This window comes from Camarhynchus parvulus, chromosome 12 (genome assembly GCF_901933205.1).
Source record: "Camarhynchus parvulus chromosome 12, STF_HiC, whole genome shotgun sequence".
NCBI lineage: Eukaryota > Metazoa > Chordata > Aves > Passeriformes > Thraupidae > Camarhynchus > Camarhynchus parvulus.
Window position 1 is genome coordinate 7073974 of NC_044582.1, and position 17864 is coordinate 7091837.

The following is a 17864-nucleotide window of genomic DNA, read 5'->3' on the forward strand; positions in this document are numbered from 1 at the left end:
TGAGGATTTCTCAAAACACCTGGCTTGTCTTTCCTCAGTTTTAGCCCAGAGACCCTGTCCTCATCCCTGGGGACACTGATGGTCATTTTGGCTTACAGGCCTGGGGGATGGTTGTTGGGTTTTTTAAATCTTTTCACCATCATGGCACGTTCATCTGTGAGAGAGGTTGTGTGTGCTTTGGGAGGAAGGCAGGGAGCACCAAGGTGTGCTAAGGGCAGAGATTTTAGGGATGATGGGCCAGGGACTTGGTAGCTCCCAGATTTGGGAGCCTGTAGCTCATGTAGAAAAAGAAAATTACAGGAAAAGAGTGTGTGTTTGTAGTGGTGATCTAAAAAGTAACAGATTTAACTTGCAGAGCAGCAGCTAAATCATTGTGTATAAAGCCTTTTCCATTTGTTTTCTGTTTTTCCTAACTTCTCTGAATTTTTGGCTTATAAAGCAATGAAGCACATTTTTGAAGGGAATTTAAATGTCTTTTGGAAGACGTGGAGAGGTCCAGGCCAATTGTTAAAGCTGTGACTGGCCCAGGACTTCCACGACAGAGCTAAAATTTAATACCTTTCAAGGGGTGCTTGGACACCAATGGACAACCAGAGGGAATTGAGAAGCACTCTGGTTGTCTGTTCCCCCTGGATCACGTTACTGATCCAATGGGCTGCCATTCTGGTTTTTGTGGGCTAGTGCTAATTTTTGATGCAATTAGGATAAAGATTCTGGTGCTCATTAAGGATGCAGCCCAGTGTAGATTCTTAAGCAGAATAAATAGTGTTACATAAGGGGTTTTCTCTCTTTTTATTTTCTTGTTATCTGTGTCACTGTTGATGTATTTAAACACTGGGCCCTGGTCTAACCAGCTAAATCCAGCTAGGAATCTAGTCCTTGCCTTGCCATGCAGTAAATACAGAATAGTAGTCACACTGTTCATACCAAATAAAATCCAGATTACTACACACAAAGGTATTTTATTATGAAGGATGCTGAGAGCTCCTATCTTATATACTTTAGCTTGAAATAGTACAGCAGGAGCCTTGGTCTATACAGTCACTAATAAAATCTGTAAATGGGTTCTCCAGTGTGTAGCAGAATTATTGGAAATGAAGGAATGAAGAAAATTGAGGGCTACTTAGGCTAGATAAATGTACTGGAGAGCTCAGAGTTTAAAGGATTACAGAAAAAGTAAATAAAGGAATTGACACACAGTTCCTTCATTTCAGCTTCGAAATGCAATGGTGAACCGGAAAACAGGGAAATTCTCCATGGAAGTGAAGAAGACGGTGGACAAAGGGGTAAAATGTCTATAATAATATTCCAACTAAAAATAAAGCAAGCAGATAATTTTTAAATTATTTTTAAGGTGCTATGAATATGGTTCCCTGCAGTATATTTTTTTTTTCACTCACTGAATGTAAACTTCGCTCCTAATTATGTCAGTGACTAACCACTTGATCTTTTGTACATTTCTTACAGCAAACTAACTTCTTCCCCTCTCTCCTTCTGACTTTCTTGTTGTGCATCTAGAAGCGAGTCCTGGTGATGACAAATGACTACTATTATACAGACATCAAGGGTACTCCATTCAGGTAGAGCTGGCCATAGTAAATGGACGTTTCACCCAACTCATTGGATTTGTGCTTATACAGACCTTGTGAACTCATTAAAAGCTCATCAGCAAAGGCTGACAATGAAATATCCCTGGACAATGCTGAAAATAGCAAGGAAAAGGATCCTACCAGCATTCCTTTCAGCTTTTCCAGGGATGGAAAGTTTGTGCAAGCTCACACAGGCAAACTCACAGTGTTTGTCATGGCTTACGTTTCATTGAAAAAATATTCAGCTGAGGTTTACATTGAACGAAAGGCTTTCGCAAGTACTTGGAGAGCTATAAATACTATAATCCATTTAAGTAACTACATCTTGAGCCCCATTTTATTATTTTTTTCCACAACAAGAATGTAATGTAAAATGAGATAGTATTTCACTTCCAATTTGAGGTTTGGATGGTTTTTTTCTCTGAACGACCTTCAGTGGATTTCTATAACTAAAACCAAGTAAACTGGTAATTTTTGCATGTATTTTGGGAGGAAAAAAAAAAGGGAAAGGAAAACCAGGTAGTCACTTCAAAAATGCTCATATTTGAACTAGAAATAATCCCCTATCAAAAGAGCCCTGACTGTACTTTGCACTTGAGGCAGGAGTTTGGCTGTTGTGATACTCAACTGAAATTTTCTTCAATGGAAGAGTTTCACATAACTTGAGCTACATTACCACACAGAGAAACTACAGGCACATTCCTCTGACCACTAATGCATGTTAAAATTTACTGATGGGTGACAATACTCAGTGGGTTTTTTGTTTTGTTTTCATGTTATGGAGTTTTTTTCTGATTGCTGTTTGTTTTTCTTTTTTGTTTGTTTTTCTTTGGCACTGGCACTCTTGCACTATTAGGTGAACAGAAATCAGGCTCTGTACATGCATATAGTGTGAGTTATAGTGCTAAGGACAGAGATGTAGTTAGGAAGATTCCTTTGTCAACATGGTATGTATCTAGTTTTGGATTGTTGTGTATATTTGGGACAACTGCACACTGTAGTGTCAAACATCTTTAGTGTTCAGCCCTTTCCCAGACTGAGCTGTTGATTGCAGCTTGTGTGCTCTTGGATTTGGTGCCTTTCCATGTACTTCAAGTACTACCCCATGCATTTGCAGTCTTGCTGATTACTGCAGATTCCTAGCTCAGGATAATCCCCTTCAATGAATGAATGAATGCCAGAAGATATTCTGTGTTTGTATTCAATAGCAAGAGGCATGGGATCCCCTAGCCACTTCATTAAACTTGGATGTTTTAAATGGTAGACTGAAAATCAGACCAAAACACAGTGTGTAACTGTTGAGAATTTATGAAGCTGAAGTCAATACAAAAGAGCTATGCTAGCTAAAAATATGAAACATGGAAAAATTAGTCCAGGAGGAGTCATGATGCTGTTGTCACATTTGAAATTCTTTTCCTGTCAGTAGCACCATCAATTCCCACACTTCTGCAGTTTCTCAGCAGCTTCGTCTGATTTACAAAAAATTGTCTCCCTCTTTGTGAGGCCATGGTCATGTTCAGGGCTCAGCTGAAGAAATCTCATGCTGGGTGAACAGCAGTGAGCTTAGAGGGGCTCGTTTATTAGTTTGCCAGGGAATAATGGTTTACTGCACCTCTAAGCACACATAAATACAGCCAATTTTTGAAGGCACATCAGAACTGAGACATAATTGAAGCAACTAATTGAACAATAAATATAATTGGTGAGGGTTTGGAAACAAACAGTTTTAAGTTAATCATAGTACATGAGCTGGAAATGTTAAAAATGAAAATAGCTCTGAATGTCTGCTATTGTTTGTCTCACAGATTTCAAGGTCTGCTTTATTTCTCTGCACAGTTTAGGTGTGGCTCTCTCTAGAGGACATGGAAAATACTTCTTCAGAGGGAATGTAACTGTAGAAGAAGGTAAGGTACCTACCTTCTCATGTGGCTTACACAGTAGTTTTATTGTTAATTTGGTAGTTCCTTGTCTGCAGATTCCATAAGACCATTAGACTTTTTTTTCTTTAAAGATCTTTTACTTCACATGGTTTTAGTCATAGTCAGACTGTTCGTGAGTCTTCTTTAGATGGGATCATTTTCCATCCTCTTCTCTCAGTATTTCAGAGAACAACTCATAGCCCAGTGTTAATTACTTGTGGTGTTTTCTGAATGAAGTAACCACTAAGAGCACTGTAATGGCTTTTGGTTTTGTTCACAGACTATACATTGTGAAATCTTTCAGAGCTATAACTGGTATGTGCATTAGCTACAAGGATTTGCATGTTTATAACAGTAGTAAAAGTACTCAGGGAAAGAGCTGTTCCTTGGTTTTGCTTTTTGATAAGTACCCAACTAAATGAGTGGAGGAGTCAACTGAAAGTCATAAAGTTGTTTAGGAAGAAGGTTTCTGAAGATGAAGGAAGAGTGGAGGCATTTCAGAATGTTGAAGGGAAGGTTGAAAATTTTAGAAGCTGCTGAGCAAAAAGTGTTTCAATAGACGAATGCTTTCAGATTTTTTGCTGAAGTTTCTATTTCCGACTCTTCTTGTTTTGTCAGTGCTCCTAAACAAGACAGCTAATTCCTTCAGGTCTTTGTTCTTTGGCTGTATTTTGGGGCATGAGTATGTTCTTCTCAGGAGAGATATGAAAAGAAGTGCCTTGAGGACTAAGTATCTAAACAGTAGCTACAAAGGAGGCAAACAGGAGACTTGGAGCTATTCCCTCCCCAGACTGTTCCCAACATCCCTGTTGTAATCCAGCCACCCATCTGAGGCAGTCTGAGTCCCAGATGCACCCCCAGAAGGGTTAACAGAACCGTAACAGTTCCCACTCTTACCTTCACTGAGTCTCTCTCACTTCATCTCACTGTCCTCCCCAGGGACCACAGTTTCAGCTCCAGTTTTCTCTTCCCTGCCCTCCTCAGTCACGGTTGCTCTGCCCTTGTTCATTGTGTACTCCAGGGGGTTAGACCCAGATGCTGCCTTCTGAACCCTATTTGCTTATTGTCTATTGATAAGTGGTTTAAGAGTTTTTAAAATTGCCAAAGTACATTTTTATTGTGCTATATAACTAATGATATAGTTCTTATTTACAAGCATATGTGTGACCTGTTAGTACAAAAAACCTTTTCTGAACAATCCCATAAATTGTTTGTGTTCATGGGCTGTGTGCTTAGGTTTTGAGGGAATTGTCCTTAATGAATTTTTTCTTTATACAAGAGGAGAACAGCTCACATGAAATGAGAAGTGTGTATTTTAACATAAAGAATTTTACTGGCCAAAGAGAACAAGGGAGTATGAACAGGAGTCTGTCACCATTTTGCATTTGTCTTTGCTCAAATTATCTTCTAAACTTTAAACATATTATGTGAATAACTCACATAAGTTAAACATATCAGCACAATTTTTTTTAATACCTTTTCAGTTTTAGATTTGATTTAACTAGTTTTGCCAGTTTGTTAGACCCTGAAGTGCATTTGAACATAGTTTACTGTGATTTATTTCATTATGGTAATAATGCACTTTCCAAGAAGGGTTTATATTATGGAGTGTATGCAAATAACCATCTGTTACCCAGACTTCTCCCTAAATAACCCATTATTATTCCTGTTACAGGTTTACATGATTTAGAACACCCTGATGTATCTTTAGCAGACGAATGGTAAGCCTTAAATAAAGCATGAAATTAGTGTCTGTTACCCTCCTTGGTTTCATATTGTTTGTGCTTGCAGAGCCCAATTCTTTATGTTCAAAGACAAAGAAAGATTGTTCTTGTACATATAACTTTTTACTGTTTTGACAACGTGTTCACAGGTCCTACTGCAACACGGACCTGCACCCTGAGCACCGGCAGATGACTCAGTTGGAAGCGATCAGACGCTACCTCACAGGGAAGGAGCCCCTGCTCCAATGCAAGTACTTGGTTAAACGTGGATTTGCAGGCTTATCCCAGCCAAAACTGTCATACTTAACCTTCCACAAAATGCAAATCTACTTAGTCCAACCAGGGAAGGAGCCCCTGCTCCAATGCAAGTACTTGGTTAAATGTGGATTTGCAGGCTTATCCCAACCAAAAACTGTCATACTTAACCTTCCACAAAATGCCAAGCTACTCAGTTCAACCAGTGATAGGATCGCTTAGCTGATGTTGCAATTTCATATGGTTTTGGGCTTTTTTCAGGGTATCAATAAAGATATTATTATTTATTAGAATTAATTATGTATTACTATTAGTAGTATTAATTATGATACAATTTTTTAGACTTTTACAGTAAACTATGTGCCTGTACCAAACATTCAAGTTCTGTTCAGATTGTGTAGCTGTACTATGCAAAATTATCACCCCATCTGGTTCTATAAATTAAACAGGACTAATGGGAATCAATTCTTGGATCATGCCTCTAATGAATATATCTGATATTTCATGAGTATTTTGGGGAGGATGCATATGTAATTAGCATTTCTGAACTGCAAAGCAGAATAAAAATTCAGATAGGTGCATATTCTGTATGTTTGCAGAAATGCAGAGCTTTTGTGACTCTTACTAGACCTACTTGTTATAACCTTATGGCACATGCAGACATGAGCATTAGATAATATGCACATGAATGAGTTACATGAAGTGGAGTGTCATTGGGTTTTGACCTAAAATTGTTGGTAATGCAATGAAATTATATGTGAAAAACTGCATTGTGGTAAAATACAGCGTAATATTATGTAGTAAATGCTTTGTAGTGCAAAAAGTATGAAAGCATGTCACAGATAAAATAAAATGTAAGAAAAACCTATTGTTTAGTAATTTAAAAAAGGTCTTTATATGCACATACATTTACTGATTTTATTGTTCTGTGGTAGGTGATAAAGAATTGATCCAGGAAGTTTTGTTTGATGCTGTTGTGAGTGCACCAATTGAAGCTTATTGGACCAGTCTAGCATTGAATAAATCAGAGTAAGTTATCTTTGTGTCCATCATTATTCATCAGTCATGGCTTTATTTTTATTATTTATGTTAATGAACTGGTGGAATGTCTTACAAATCCTGATATCCATGAAAATATTACACTAACTCTCTAATCCTAAATGCCACCAAGTTTGAGTTCAATGTGAAGCGTTTATCTTACAGAGTATGTCATGATGATTAGCTGAAATTTCCACAATAAAACTGGTGAAATTGTACCCTAATTGTAACTTATACTTCTGTGTGTTTTTAACAAAGGGTACTTGGGAAATTTAATGCAAAATTTACCAAAACTATTGATGCAATTGGTACTTTGTCTCAGAATAAATTATATATAGAAAAACTTGCACTGGAAAATAATTTCATTAATCTTTGATATATTTATTTTCCAGAACTACTTGAGATCTAGGTTCCTGTTAGGAAGAGTCAGGAGATTAGCCAGTCCTTTTCAGAGTTTATACCTTCTAATTTATTCATTTGTGCTATGATATACTAAGGTGTTAAGCAACAAGATTTTATCCATATTGGCGTAAACAGGTGTTATGCTTGGCAGTTTGCATGAAATACAGTGGTTGGAAGGCAATTTGGGAGATTATCCTGATTAGATTTTCTTAAATTTCAACCATTTTCTAAAAGTTGAATTAAAAATACTTTGCTGTACAGCATGTACTCCTACTGAATGAATAAAAGCAACATGATGAGATCTGGTTTATCAAAGAGTTATCCAGTCTCCTCTGGAAAGATAAAGATAAGAAATTGTTGCATGTTAATAAACTGTGGCCATTGAGAGGTGCAAGGTGTCATCCTACAGAATGAATAACAGATCCAAAGCACAAGGACAGCTGTGGAATGATTCCTGGAGGAGATTTTGGAAGCCCTTTCAGATTCTGACTTTGCTTCATCCTGTCTCATTAATGAAACAAGAAAGTGGCTGTGATCCCTGGTTTTGTGGTAATGGGACTGAACTTCTTGCAGCCATGCAAGAATTTGTTTTAAAACAGCTTGGTACTGATAACAGTGCAGCAGAGGAGTTCAGTTTGAGCTGCCTGCCATGGTTTTTCCCCCCAGGTTCTAGAGGCTAAAGCCTGTCCTGATGGCAGCTAAGTTTAACTCTCAGCTGCCTGATTTAAAATGTTTGCTTACCTGAGCAATAGTCACACCTATGACTTGAAGCGTAAATATAGCACAGAAATGTAGAATGGACTGGGAGCAAGACCTGGAATTCCTGCCCATCTCAGAATCACTATGTGTCACTGGTTATTAAATAGTTTGTATGTAGCTATGCCGCACGTTTTTATTCTATTATTCTATCCATATAATTCCTTCCTACAAATCCTACAAAATTTATTGTGTTTGGCTTTTTAGGGATTCTCAGTCTAAACAGCAATTCTACATTGCATGCTATTCAAAACCCAGATGACTATAACTTAAAAACCAACATTTAAAAGTAAATCAATAAATAAGGGAACTATGCATAGCATAATCTTAAAGATGTGTACACTTGTGCTTTCTGTGGCAGTGAAGCAGCTTTATCTGTTTGCTGTCTGAAGCTTTGGCTCTGCTTGTGCTCTGCTGCGTTTCAGGAACTCTGACAAGGGGGTGGAAGTTGCCTTCCTTGGGACACGGACTGGGCTCTCTCGGATCAACCTGTTTGTGGGGCCAGAGCAGCTGACCAACCAGTGAGTAACAAACTGTGCCTGGCTGCCAGGGGAGAAAAGAGAGGAAAAAAAATAGTCTATTTTATGAAGCCTTCACACAGAGCAAGCTAGAAAGATATCCTAGGGATCCCTTAAATTATTTCTTTGACTGGAACATTTAGACCAATGAACTATTTTACACCTGTAGCCTATAAATCTGCTTTCCTGCACACACACCTGCAGCCTCACATCTCTCTTCAGAGAAATTACAAACATGCTATGCCTTTTACTACACCACCTGAAAACAAATACCTCTAGGCTATTTCAAGGATTTTGCATCATTTTTGTGGAAAATATTTTTGGTGTTGAGTAAAGCCAAGGGACAGAATTGGAATGGGTGAAAGAGCAATCAGGAGACCTCATCATACAAGAGTTTCCCATTTTCCTTGGAGAACATGGAATCTAGTGGAGGTATTATGCAGATAAAAGAAAATCTGTGTTTGATATTTATGATAAACTATCTTGATTGAATATAAAGTTCTGTGGGCTTATCTGAGGACAGATATTGTACAAGTAGGTGACATCAACAGCACTACAATTTGTTACTGTCACAGAAAATGAGAACAATGGAGTGGGCATTATACTTGTTCTTGGCATACATTTTCTTCTATCAACAGACAGAATTTGTGGAAATTATTGAGGAATAAAGTATTTGGTTGTCCACTACCATCCCCTATATTGTATTTTGAACATAGGCTGTAAAATTACCTTTTTTCACTACCTAAGAGTGAACGCCAGTGGTAACAGACTAGCAAATCTCCAGTGCCTTTTCCACCTTGTGCAGCTCACAGTTCTTATATTGTGCTGAAAGAAAAAGGCTTTTTAGTTTAAGCATTTTTTATTTATACAAATCAGTAAAAACAGTTTCAGTGGTACTTAGAGGTACTGGTTTTAGTGCTTTTTTGTCTTTCACAACAAAAGTTATTGTGTGTCACAAATAATTATCAGCAACTAAATTTAACTCTTTTGTTGAGCAAGTATTATTAGAAAAATCATGCTAAACCATTTTCTTTCGTGAAAGATTGCTGCTTTTTTTTTGTTTCTAGCTTTTTTCAAAGCTAGAAACCATTATGTGCTATGCAACAAACAATAATTGTTTTCTTTCTCTCTTTTTTTCTCAAGAGACTTCCTGACAGCTGAAGATAAGGAGAACATTTTTAACGCTGACCATTTTCCACTCTGGTACAGAAGAGCTGCTGAACAAATACCTGGGAGCTTTGTCTACTCAATCCCATTCAGCACAGGTCTGTAATTTTGTCATTCCTTGGATTCTGAACCATGCATGATGCTGAAAGGATCCCAAGAGTGTCAGTACAGAGAGGGCTTTGTAGCTGATCTCAAATATTGACCTGAAATAGGCATTGAAATTTGCAGCTACTTTGACCCAGGCGTGTTTCATGGGGTTGCCAGTGAAACCCCAAAGTGTGGTGTGGCACTTTTCATTTAGTATTTGCACAGGTAGGACTACATTTTAACAAGTATTTTAAGCAGCACAAGTCCAACATAGTAAATGTCCACATTATTGAAAAGCCCTGCCAGTTGTCACATTCACTGCCCCTTTTAGCAGGGGAGGCAAAATCTGATGGCTCATTTCAGTGTTTTAAGCTTGTTTTTGCTGGGGAATTTAAAATGCCAGTGCCAGTATCTTCTGTGCATATGTGATGTTGCCTGTTTTATTTTCTGAACACTACATCCACATAGACTGTTATCTAAAACCAGGGGGAAAAAAACCCCTAAATTTCTTCATTTTGCAATAGATTGTTTCAATTCTTTTTCCCCCCTTAATACACCCCACAGAGACTTCCAACAAGAGCAATGTGGTGACAGCCAGTACTGCTATTCAGCTTCTGGATGACAGGAAATCTCCAGTGGTTGCAGGTACAATTGTTTTAGTTTATACGTGTTGTTAAATTTTAAAATCAGTGTATGAGTTTCTCACTTTCCCTTTTGGGTTAGCACGTGTAGATATCAAATCTTTTAAGAGAGAGGAAGATGCAGCAGTTGCACCTGTAAAATATAATTGGATTTCTAAGTGTGGAGAGCATTTAATGCTTCCTCTCCCCAAGAACTTGATCCTTTATTAATTGACTCTCAAACCTCCCTGTGAGCTATTGAGTTTGACTTTATGGAAATTACTATTATCTGTAAAGCATTTTTGGTAGACAGAATTCTATATCATCATAAATCAGATTATTATGATAAGGAAAAGAAAATATAAGAAAGGACTATCTGATGTGTAAATATTCCACCCAGGCTTCAGATTTGAAAATTCTTTGTTATAACAGGATTGTTTTATAACAGAATACCATGTGGTGAGTTTGTGTAGATTATCAGAGATGTGGTTTCTTCAGAGCATAGAAATTGAATAACAAAGCTCTACTGTCTGTCAGCCAAGAGTATAACAGTACTTAAAGACTAAAAGGTGAAGCGTGACAGCTACAGAATAGAGATAAAACACACTGATTTCAAAATGAGAGTAAGTAATTTTGAAATTGTTGGATGTTCCTAACTCAAGTTCAGATGCTTATCTCACCAGTTTTTTCCTACTTCCCAATGGTTACTGACCTTAAAGATGGAAAGAATTTTGATAAACCTCATGATTTATTTTACCAGAATCCAAGCTCTCTTATCTCAGGAAAAATTAGATACTTACTGCAAAAGCAAGAACCACTTAATTTTTTTCTTGTATTTAAAATACTATTTAAGATGCAATGAATACAATACTGAAAGAACAAGAATGTGCCAGAAAAAAGGGAAATCTCAAATACAGAATAGAATATTTCCTCAAACACAGAATATTTCCACTGATAAGAAAAGATTTTAGAAGGTCAATAAGAAAGCAGCTTTCTGACTCCAATACACAAGATGCATTCTTCAGAAATTATTGAACTCCTCTATAACATTTCATGAAATCTTAATTTTGATTTCCTACTCCTGTTAAAGCATAAAATAGCATTCATAAACTAATGTCAATGCAGTTACCTACAAAGTGCTGGAGATGTACTTGAGATTTTTCACTGTACATGGAAGAAAGTTGATGTTATTTCTAGAATTCCTCAGTTGTTTGGAGTTAGAAAAAATTTCATCATGACGTTTTCCATCATCTCTAAAATGTGTAGGGTTAGTAGATATCCTGATATTTATTATTTTCTCACAATTATTTGCAATTTGGTTTTAACTTTGAGCAGGTATCACATGTTATTATCTCTAATACACCATCAACAAGTTTTGGGGTTGTTTGTTTTTTAGTAATAGTAACAGAGAAAAGCAGGTGTTGTTGCCATTCCCCCAGTAATTCTGTTTATTATTGAACATTTAAAATTGCTTGGGGCCCATACTTTCTATCTAAAATAAACACAGGGTCTTGAAAGTTTTTGAATGCCAAAGCATGGACAAGATTTCCATGGTATCTGTAAAATCATAATGCTGTGAAGGACAAGAGCAGAGTACTTTCACTCTGAAGCATATCAGTGGTTTTTTATTTCTTGTTCTGTAAACTTTAAAGACTATGTGCTTGATATTTTGTTTACAATATGAAGCATTTTTAAAAGTTTGTATTGAATAATTTTTTCTTTCCCACTTGTATTGCATGTTTTCAGGTGATTTTCTTTTTGGGGGAATTCACTTTGGGTCCATACAAACTTTGTTCTATGAAAGTATCACTGGCCCAGCTACAGCCTCTCAGAGACAAAGAAGTGCATGCAGTATTCTTGTTCTCCTTAAGATCATGAATGTGACTTGTCAGTCCTACTTTCCCTCAGAAAACTTTCAAAAAAGTACCCAGCCTGTAGTTCAATTTTTAGGTTTTATTATAAGGCTGACAATATTCTGTGTTAAGCAAAATGGATTTGGAGGCAGAAACTGGAGCAGTGATAAATGGGAGAAGTTTGAAGTTTTTATTAGCTTGACTTGGGAGACTAAAGTAAGATTATGGGTAATGTTTTCAAATGCCTCCATTGGAGTTCAAATTTGGCCAAAACATCTCATTTTAATTTGTGTAAAGTAAGTATTCCTTATCCCCATTTGGTCTGAGTAGATTACAGTAAGCAGCAGGATGGGATACACATTTCATGTTAAATCATTCTGTTCCCTAGAGGGATTTGACTGAAAATTAAGCTGTGCCAGAATGTTGTTTATTGCAGATCACTACTAGAGTTTAAATCTGGCAGAAAGAAACAAGAACATTGTTATAAAATGGAAAACTGAGTTATTCCTGCCCATGAGAGGGCAAAAAAGGAACAAAACCAACTCTTATTGTAAAATCCATAGACTGAGTTTTGGGTTTTTTGTTTTATTTTGGGTTCTTTTATTGTTGTTTGTAGTGGGATTTTTTGTTTGTTGTTGAGGTTTTGTGTTTTTTATTTGGAAACCCATCATGTATAACAGATTTCATATAAAAGTCTAAGGCTTAATGCAAATAGCAAAGATTCAACTTTATAAAATAGGCAAAAAATCCTGAAATCAGTGGGTCTGGCAACTGTTACTACAGAGGAATTGAGTGTTGCTGCTGTTTCACCATCTGTACCTCTAATACCAGTTCCCTTTCAGAATGCCTTTGCTTCTTGGCAAAAAGCCCATGTATTTTTTTCTAAAACCTCTCCTGCTTCTTGCAATTGAGATTGTGATTTTCTTTTTTTTTTTTTTTACTTAAATGTATGCAAATTTCTACAGAAAGTGTGTACATAAATCATTAATGTAAGTGTAGTAGCATCATATTTATTGCTCTGTTCACTTTAGTTGCAGGAGGGAAGTGACAGTAGTACTGCAGGCAGGGCTTTCTTTAGATTTGAGCACATTTATGTTCAAAATTTCTTTAGCTGAGTGTTTTCTGTGGCCATGTCTTCTATATCAAGATTACATTGAAATGTTGAGCATCTTCAAATTGCCTCAGTTACAAAGTGAAGAGTAAAAGATGGTGGAATTTTTTCTTCTTAACAAGAACTAAAAATAGGAGAACGGCCCCAGACCCCAATCTTGAAATTTTGTGAGATTCCTGGAACATTAATGATCCTCTGGGTGACAAAGCTGAACTAAATTATGTTTAATATATAATAAGCAATTCTTTCTATCAGGTATAGGAGTGTTACTGAAACTGAGGCAAAGGCAGTCAGTCCTCTTCTGTTCACTGACAGTGGGATTTTAAATGCTCTTACCAAAAATACTCATTATGCAAACAAGAATACTATGTTTTATTCTCCCAAAGAAACTGTTCCAAGTAATGCCATGATCCAGCATTTAACTTTTCCAGTATTTAACTTTTCAAACTTGATCCTTTATTTTTATAACCAACCCATATACAAATTCAAGGATTTTTTTCTCCAGACCCTGGTTAGAGAGAGATTTTTTTTGCAAGTGACCTCATCCATCACTTTCTTTGTTCTCCCTTTTATATAACTTTAAGACCCAACTTTAGTATAGCAATAAATTCAGTTATTCCATGCTAAATATTCCCAGTCAAAAAGCTAAAAGGCCTCAGGTATTTGAATGGGTCAGCTTGAAGATTTAGCATCTCCTTCTAAGTTCATATCCATAAGCTAAGCTAAGAAATAGTAAGGACTTAATTTAATCACTGATTTGTTAGAAATGGCACACAATTTTGAATGATTCTATTCTGGCCAGAGGAATGATCCTGCTGTTTAAGATAGTCAAACTGTGCCTTGAAATTAGGAAAGATCCAAAATCTCATATTACTTTTAAAATACAAATCAGTCATATTGAGGATGGTCACACTTCAGGTGTTCATTCTTCCTGATTAGATCAGACTCTACAGGACATCAGCTTAAAAGGGAAATTTATGAACATACCAGATTTTCAGTAACTGAGACTTCCGCTGACCTAGACTCTAAGTATGGAGTATTCTTTTAAAAATTCATGGGGGAAAATGTGCACCTTATTTCTGAAAATATGTACCTTTATGTACAAAAACTGTTTTCCACCCCCTTTTCCCTTTTTTTTTTGGTGTGTTAATATTTTTATCTATATGACCTCAACACTTCATCTGGAGTTTTTTTTTAATTAATTTAAGCTGGGTTTGCATGCACATCTCTCTTTTCACAAAGTGACTCTCAAGTCCTTAATCAAAATTAATTTGAACTATTGATATTTCTATATGTGACAGATGCTGTAAAATTTCCATAAATACTGCAATCTGCTGATGTTACAGTAGTACATAGAGCAAATACATCTGCTCTGTTCTTCTTGGATGTCCTTTTCCTATTTTTTTCACATGTATTGCTTTCATATTATTTTTAAGAACATTCAAGCAAATGTCAATGCCATATACAGTCCTTAAAATTTATGATAGCATCTATAAAATTGCATTATAATATGGACGCCTAGGGGAAAATGAATATGTCATCATAATGACACACCAACCAAATTTTTGAGGCATTCTAAAATAGATGCTTTCCTTGTCAGGCAGGAGAGTGATTTACCTAACTTTTACTCCCCATTATAAGCCACAGAATATAATATTCAGCAGTAGCATTTAGCAAATCCCTCAAAATGTTTTTCATATTTTGGTGAAAACCACGACTTCATGTTTTTCCAGAGTTTCTTGTTCATTATGAATATTGGTTTTGTATTCATAAATCTAATATTGGTATAGAGACTAATGTTTCCAGCTTTAGGAAAACTGAGATGTGTATTTGTACAGCCTAACATTAAGCAACTCACATGTTGGGATAAATTGCTTGGGGAAGATGGTTTGGAGGAGGAGTGTGGAGAGAGACGAACTCCTTCACTGGATGCTTTGGAGCACATGGTGAAGTCCTGTCCCTTTCCATGGCTGAACAGGGAAGCTGAAGTTAGTGACATTTCACATTTCAGACATTTACATTCATGTGCATTTGTTCTCAGTTCATTCCACCACACAGAATCAGTGTGTGGAATAGTTTAATAGTGCATCTGCTTTTTTGAGGCAGTTCTCTGCTGGTGTTAACCTGAGAATTTAACCTGTATTTATCTAATTCTTGGGCTTTTCTCAGCACTGCTGCTTAGAGAATGCAGGACTTCAACAGATGTATCCCAGTTAATATGTAAATGGCAGAGAGCATCTGCTCTTTGCTTCTGCACTTCTGCTTTGCTGTTGGGGTTTGTTGGTTGGTCAGTTGGGTTTCAGCTCTACATCATTTGTGGAGGAGGAAGATCCTTGTGATCTAACAGCAATCAGATTTTAGAGGCATTTTGCTAAACAATTCTGCTGCCAGCAAAATAAATCCCTGATTGCAGATCAAGCAGAACAAGGCAGCAGATGAGCTGGGTCCTTTGGATAATAACTTCAAGTAATGCTGCACAAGGTTGTAGCTGCAATCATAAATATGAATTCATTACTACCAGTTAAGGTATTGAGAACTGATTAATTTATTTTCCCTTCAGTGGACTATATTTCCAAACATTAACAGTGTTTTTTCTCATGTGTTTTATCTTGAAATGAGGATGACAGCCTTTGCAAAAAAGTTGACCATGTAGTGTCCATAGCCCTAAAATACGGAGGGATCCCTCTGCAATCAGTAGGAGAGAGCAACCATAGCTTCCACTGGAGAAAGGAGAGAGGTGTCAAGTTTGTATTTTTGGTTTATTTATTGTGGGCTTCTGATTCCTACACCTTCTCCCTTGCTGTGGTTTACTGTGGCTGCTGTTGCTGCCCGTTTTCCCCATGATCTGGAGAACATGAAGCCACACTTCAGGTAATACAAACTCAGGACATACCAAGACTCTGATAATTGTGGTTCCTATGCCACTTTTGGCCAAATGAAAAGATCCAAGTTGTAAAAGCAGGCATCCTTGTTGGATGCTTGACTAAAGCCTGTGTGTCCTTGTCTCCTGGGCAGCAAAGTTAGATTATAGTAATGGTTGTTATTTTCCTGTTAATTTTTAATCAGAAATAAGCTATGTGTAGTGTCATTAAACGTGCTGCTTTGATATTCAAGAAGAGAGATTCAGGTTTTGTTTGGACATTGTATTACTAGAGAATAATGAAGCTGAATTTTGATTGACTTTTTGCAAGCTCTCAATGGAAAGACAAATATGGCAAACAATTATGTTGCAGTTTAAACTTTGTGTCTTTCAATATAGGTGCTATTGGTCATTTTCTGTAAAGAACATTGATGTATTATAGTCTTCAATTTCTGTTCTAAAATGAAATTTTAGAACATTTTTCTGTAAACAAAGCAATATGATGAGCCTTTATATGAAAGGCAGGAATGCAACAATATGTGTGCTTTCCCTGCCTTTGCAAATGCCTTGCAGAGGAGCATGTCCTGATATTTTGTTGACTTTAGGGAAGAGTGTTTTTCACAGAGATTAGAAAAAAATACTGTGCTTACTGTAATACTCTCATGAGATTGCTGGAAGGACAACAAAGCTTTCTCAGGATCCTTTATCTAAAAAATAAATCTGTGCAGACAAATAATTTCAGTGGCAGATGTCCATTGCTAAGCTTTATAAATTAAGGGCAGTTCTGTGTGAGGATTCCCTATATTCAGTCTTCCACTTGGTGTAGTCAATAATTTTTATCAACAACAAATTGTGTCTTCTATTTCTGTTTATCAGTAGATGAAATTCTGTTTCCTCTACTGAAAAATAAATATTTTACCTTTATTAAATAACTGAATCAATACTTCTCTCTGTTCATTTTCTGCTATTACCTTATCATTGGAAATTACTGGATTTCTTAATTACAAACACTTTTACCATGTTAACTATAATATACAGGCTTATAAACATTAAATGAAGAATTTCCCTGTGATTTTTTTCCTTTTTGTTTGTTTGTTTTGAGAGGTGTTTTTTTTGGTTTTTTCCTTTGGGAAACAGCATTTTAGAAAGTATGGAATCAGATTTTGCATGGATTGGCTCGCTCTGTTCCCACAGCAGAGGGAACTAATGGAAATACTTAATACTTTGCTTTCTGGCAGAACTCCCTATCAATTTACAGCCTTGTGTGTGCATGAAAATCCCCAAAGCATCTTCAATGTGACTCAGAATGAGTTTCTTTAAATGTTGTGCCTTTCATTGACTCTCCCTCATTTTCATTTTTCCTTCTTCTTTTTTCTTTTTTTAAAATATGTGAATGATGATCAATGAGGAAAGTCTGAAGGGTTTTTGGTGCTAGGTCTGATTTTTTTAAGGACTAGGAAAAAATGTTCTGGGTTATTCCTGACTAGGAAATTTCAAGTCAATTCTTGCTTTTCTTTTCCTTGAAAATTTCAGAAGTGTGAAGTGATTTGTGATGGAAGCTGTGCTGCTGTGTCTGAGCCTGTTAGAAACATTGAGGGTGAAATCTCTCTGGAGTTGGAAGTTTATTAGCTTTCATCTCAGGATCTACACTTTGAGTACAACTGTGCTCATTTTAGGTTGTCACTGTGGAAAAACAGTGATTTGGCATGGCCCCAAAATCATTTTTGGGCCAATGGGCAATAAGATCCAATCCTGTCCTATTTCCATCTTCTGTATCTGAAAAACTGTGTTTTGCTTTGCAAAATGCTGTGGCAGTAAATGGATAAAAGAGTAAAAAAATGTAGATTTACATATTTAAATGACTTAGTTCTGAAAGTAGATTAGATTATTCATTAAGCTTTTCCAAATATTTACAAGAAAAAAAAAGTAAACATAAAGAGATCAGATTAAAGAGCCTTAATACAA

General features: G+C 36.4%; 1 protein-coding gene across 3 annotated transcripts in view; it reads left to right on the top strand.

The window, feature by feature from the left end:
- Nucleotides 1-17864, top strand: part of CACNA2D3 (calcium voltage-gated channel auxiliary subunit alpha2delta 3) — a 385648-nt gene that overhangs the window by 297306 nt on the left and 70478 nt on the right. For all 3 annotated transcript variants that reach the window (XM_030956482.1, XM_030956483.1, XM_030956484.1), the window contains 9 exons: nt 1215-1286; nt 1519-1580; nt 3426-3493; nt 5184-5229; nt 5382-5479; nt 6423-6516; nt 8109-8204; nt 9345-9466; nt 10020-10100. In XM_030956482.1, the coding sequence (XP_030812342.1) occupies nt 1215-1286; nt 1519-1580; nt 3426-3493; nt 5184-5229; nt 5382-5479; nt 6423-6516; nt 8109-8204; nt 9345-9466; nt 10020-10100 (739 nt within the window). The remainder of the gene's footprint in view (nt 1-1214; nt 1287-1518; nt 1581-3425; nt 3494-5183; nt 5230-5381; nt 5480-6422; nt 6517-8108; nt 8205-9344; nt 9467-10019; nt 10101-17864) is intronic.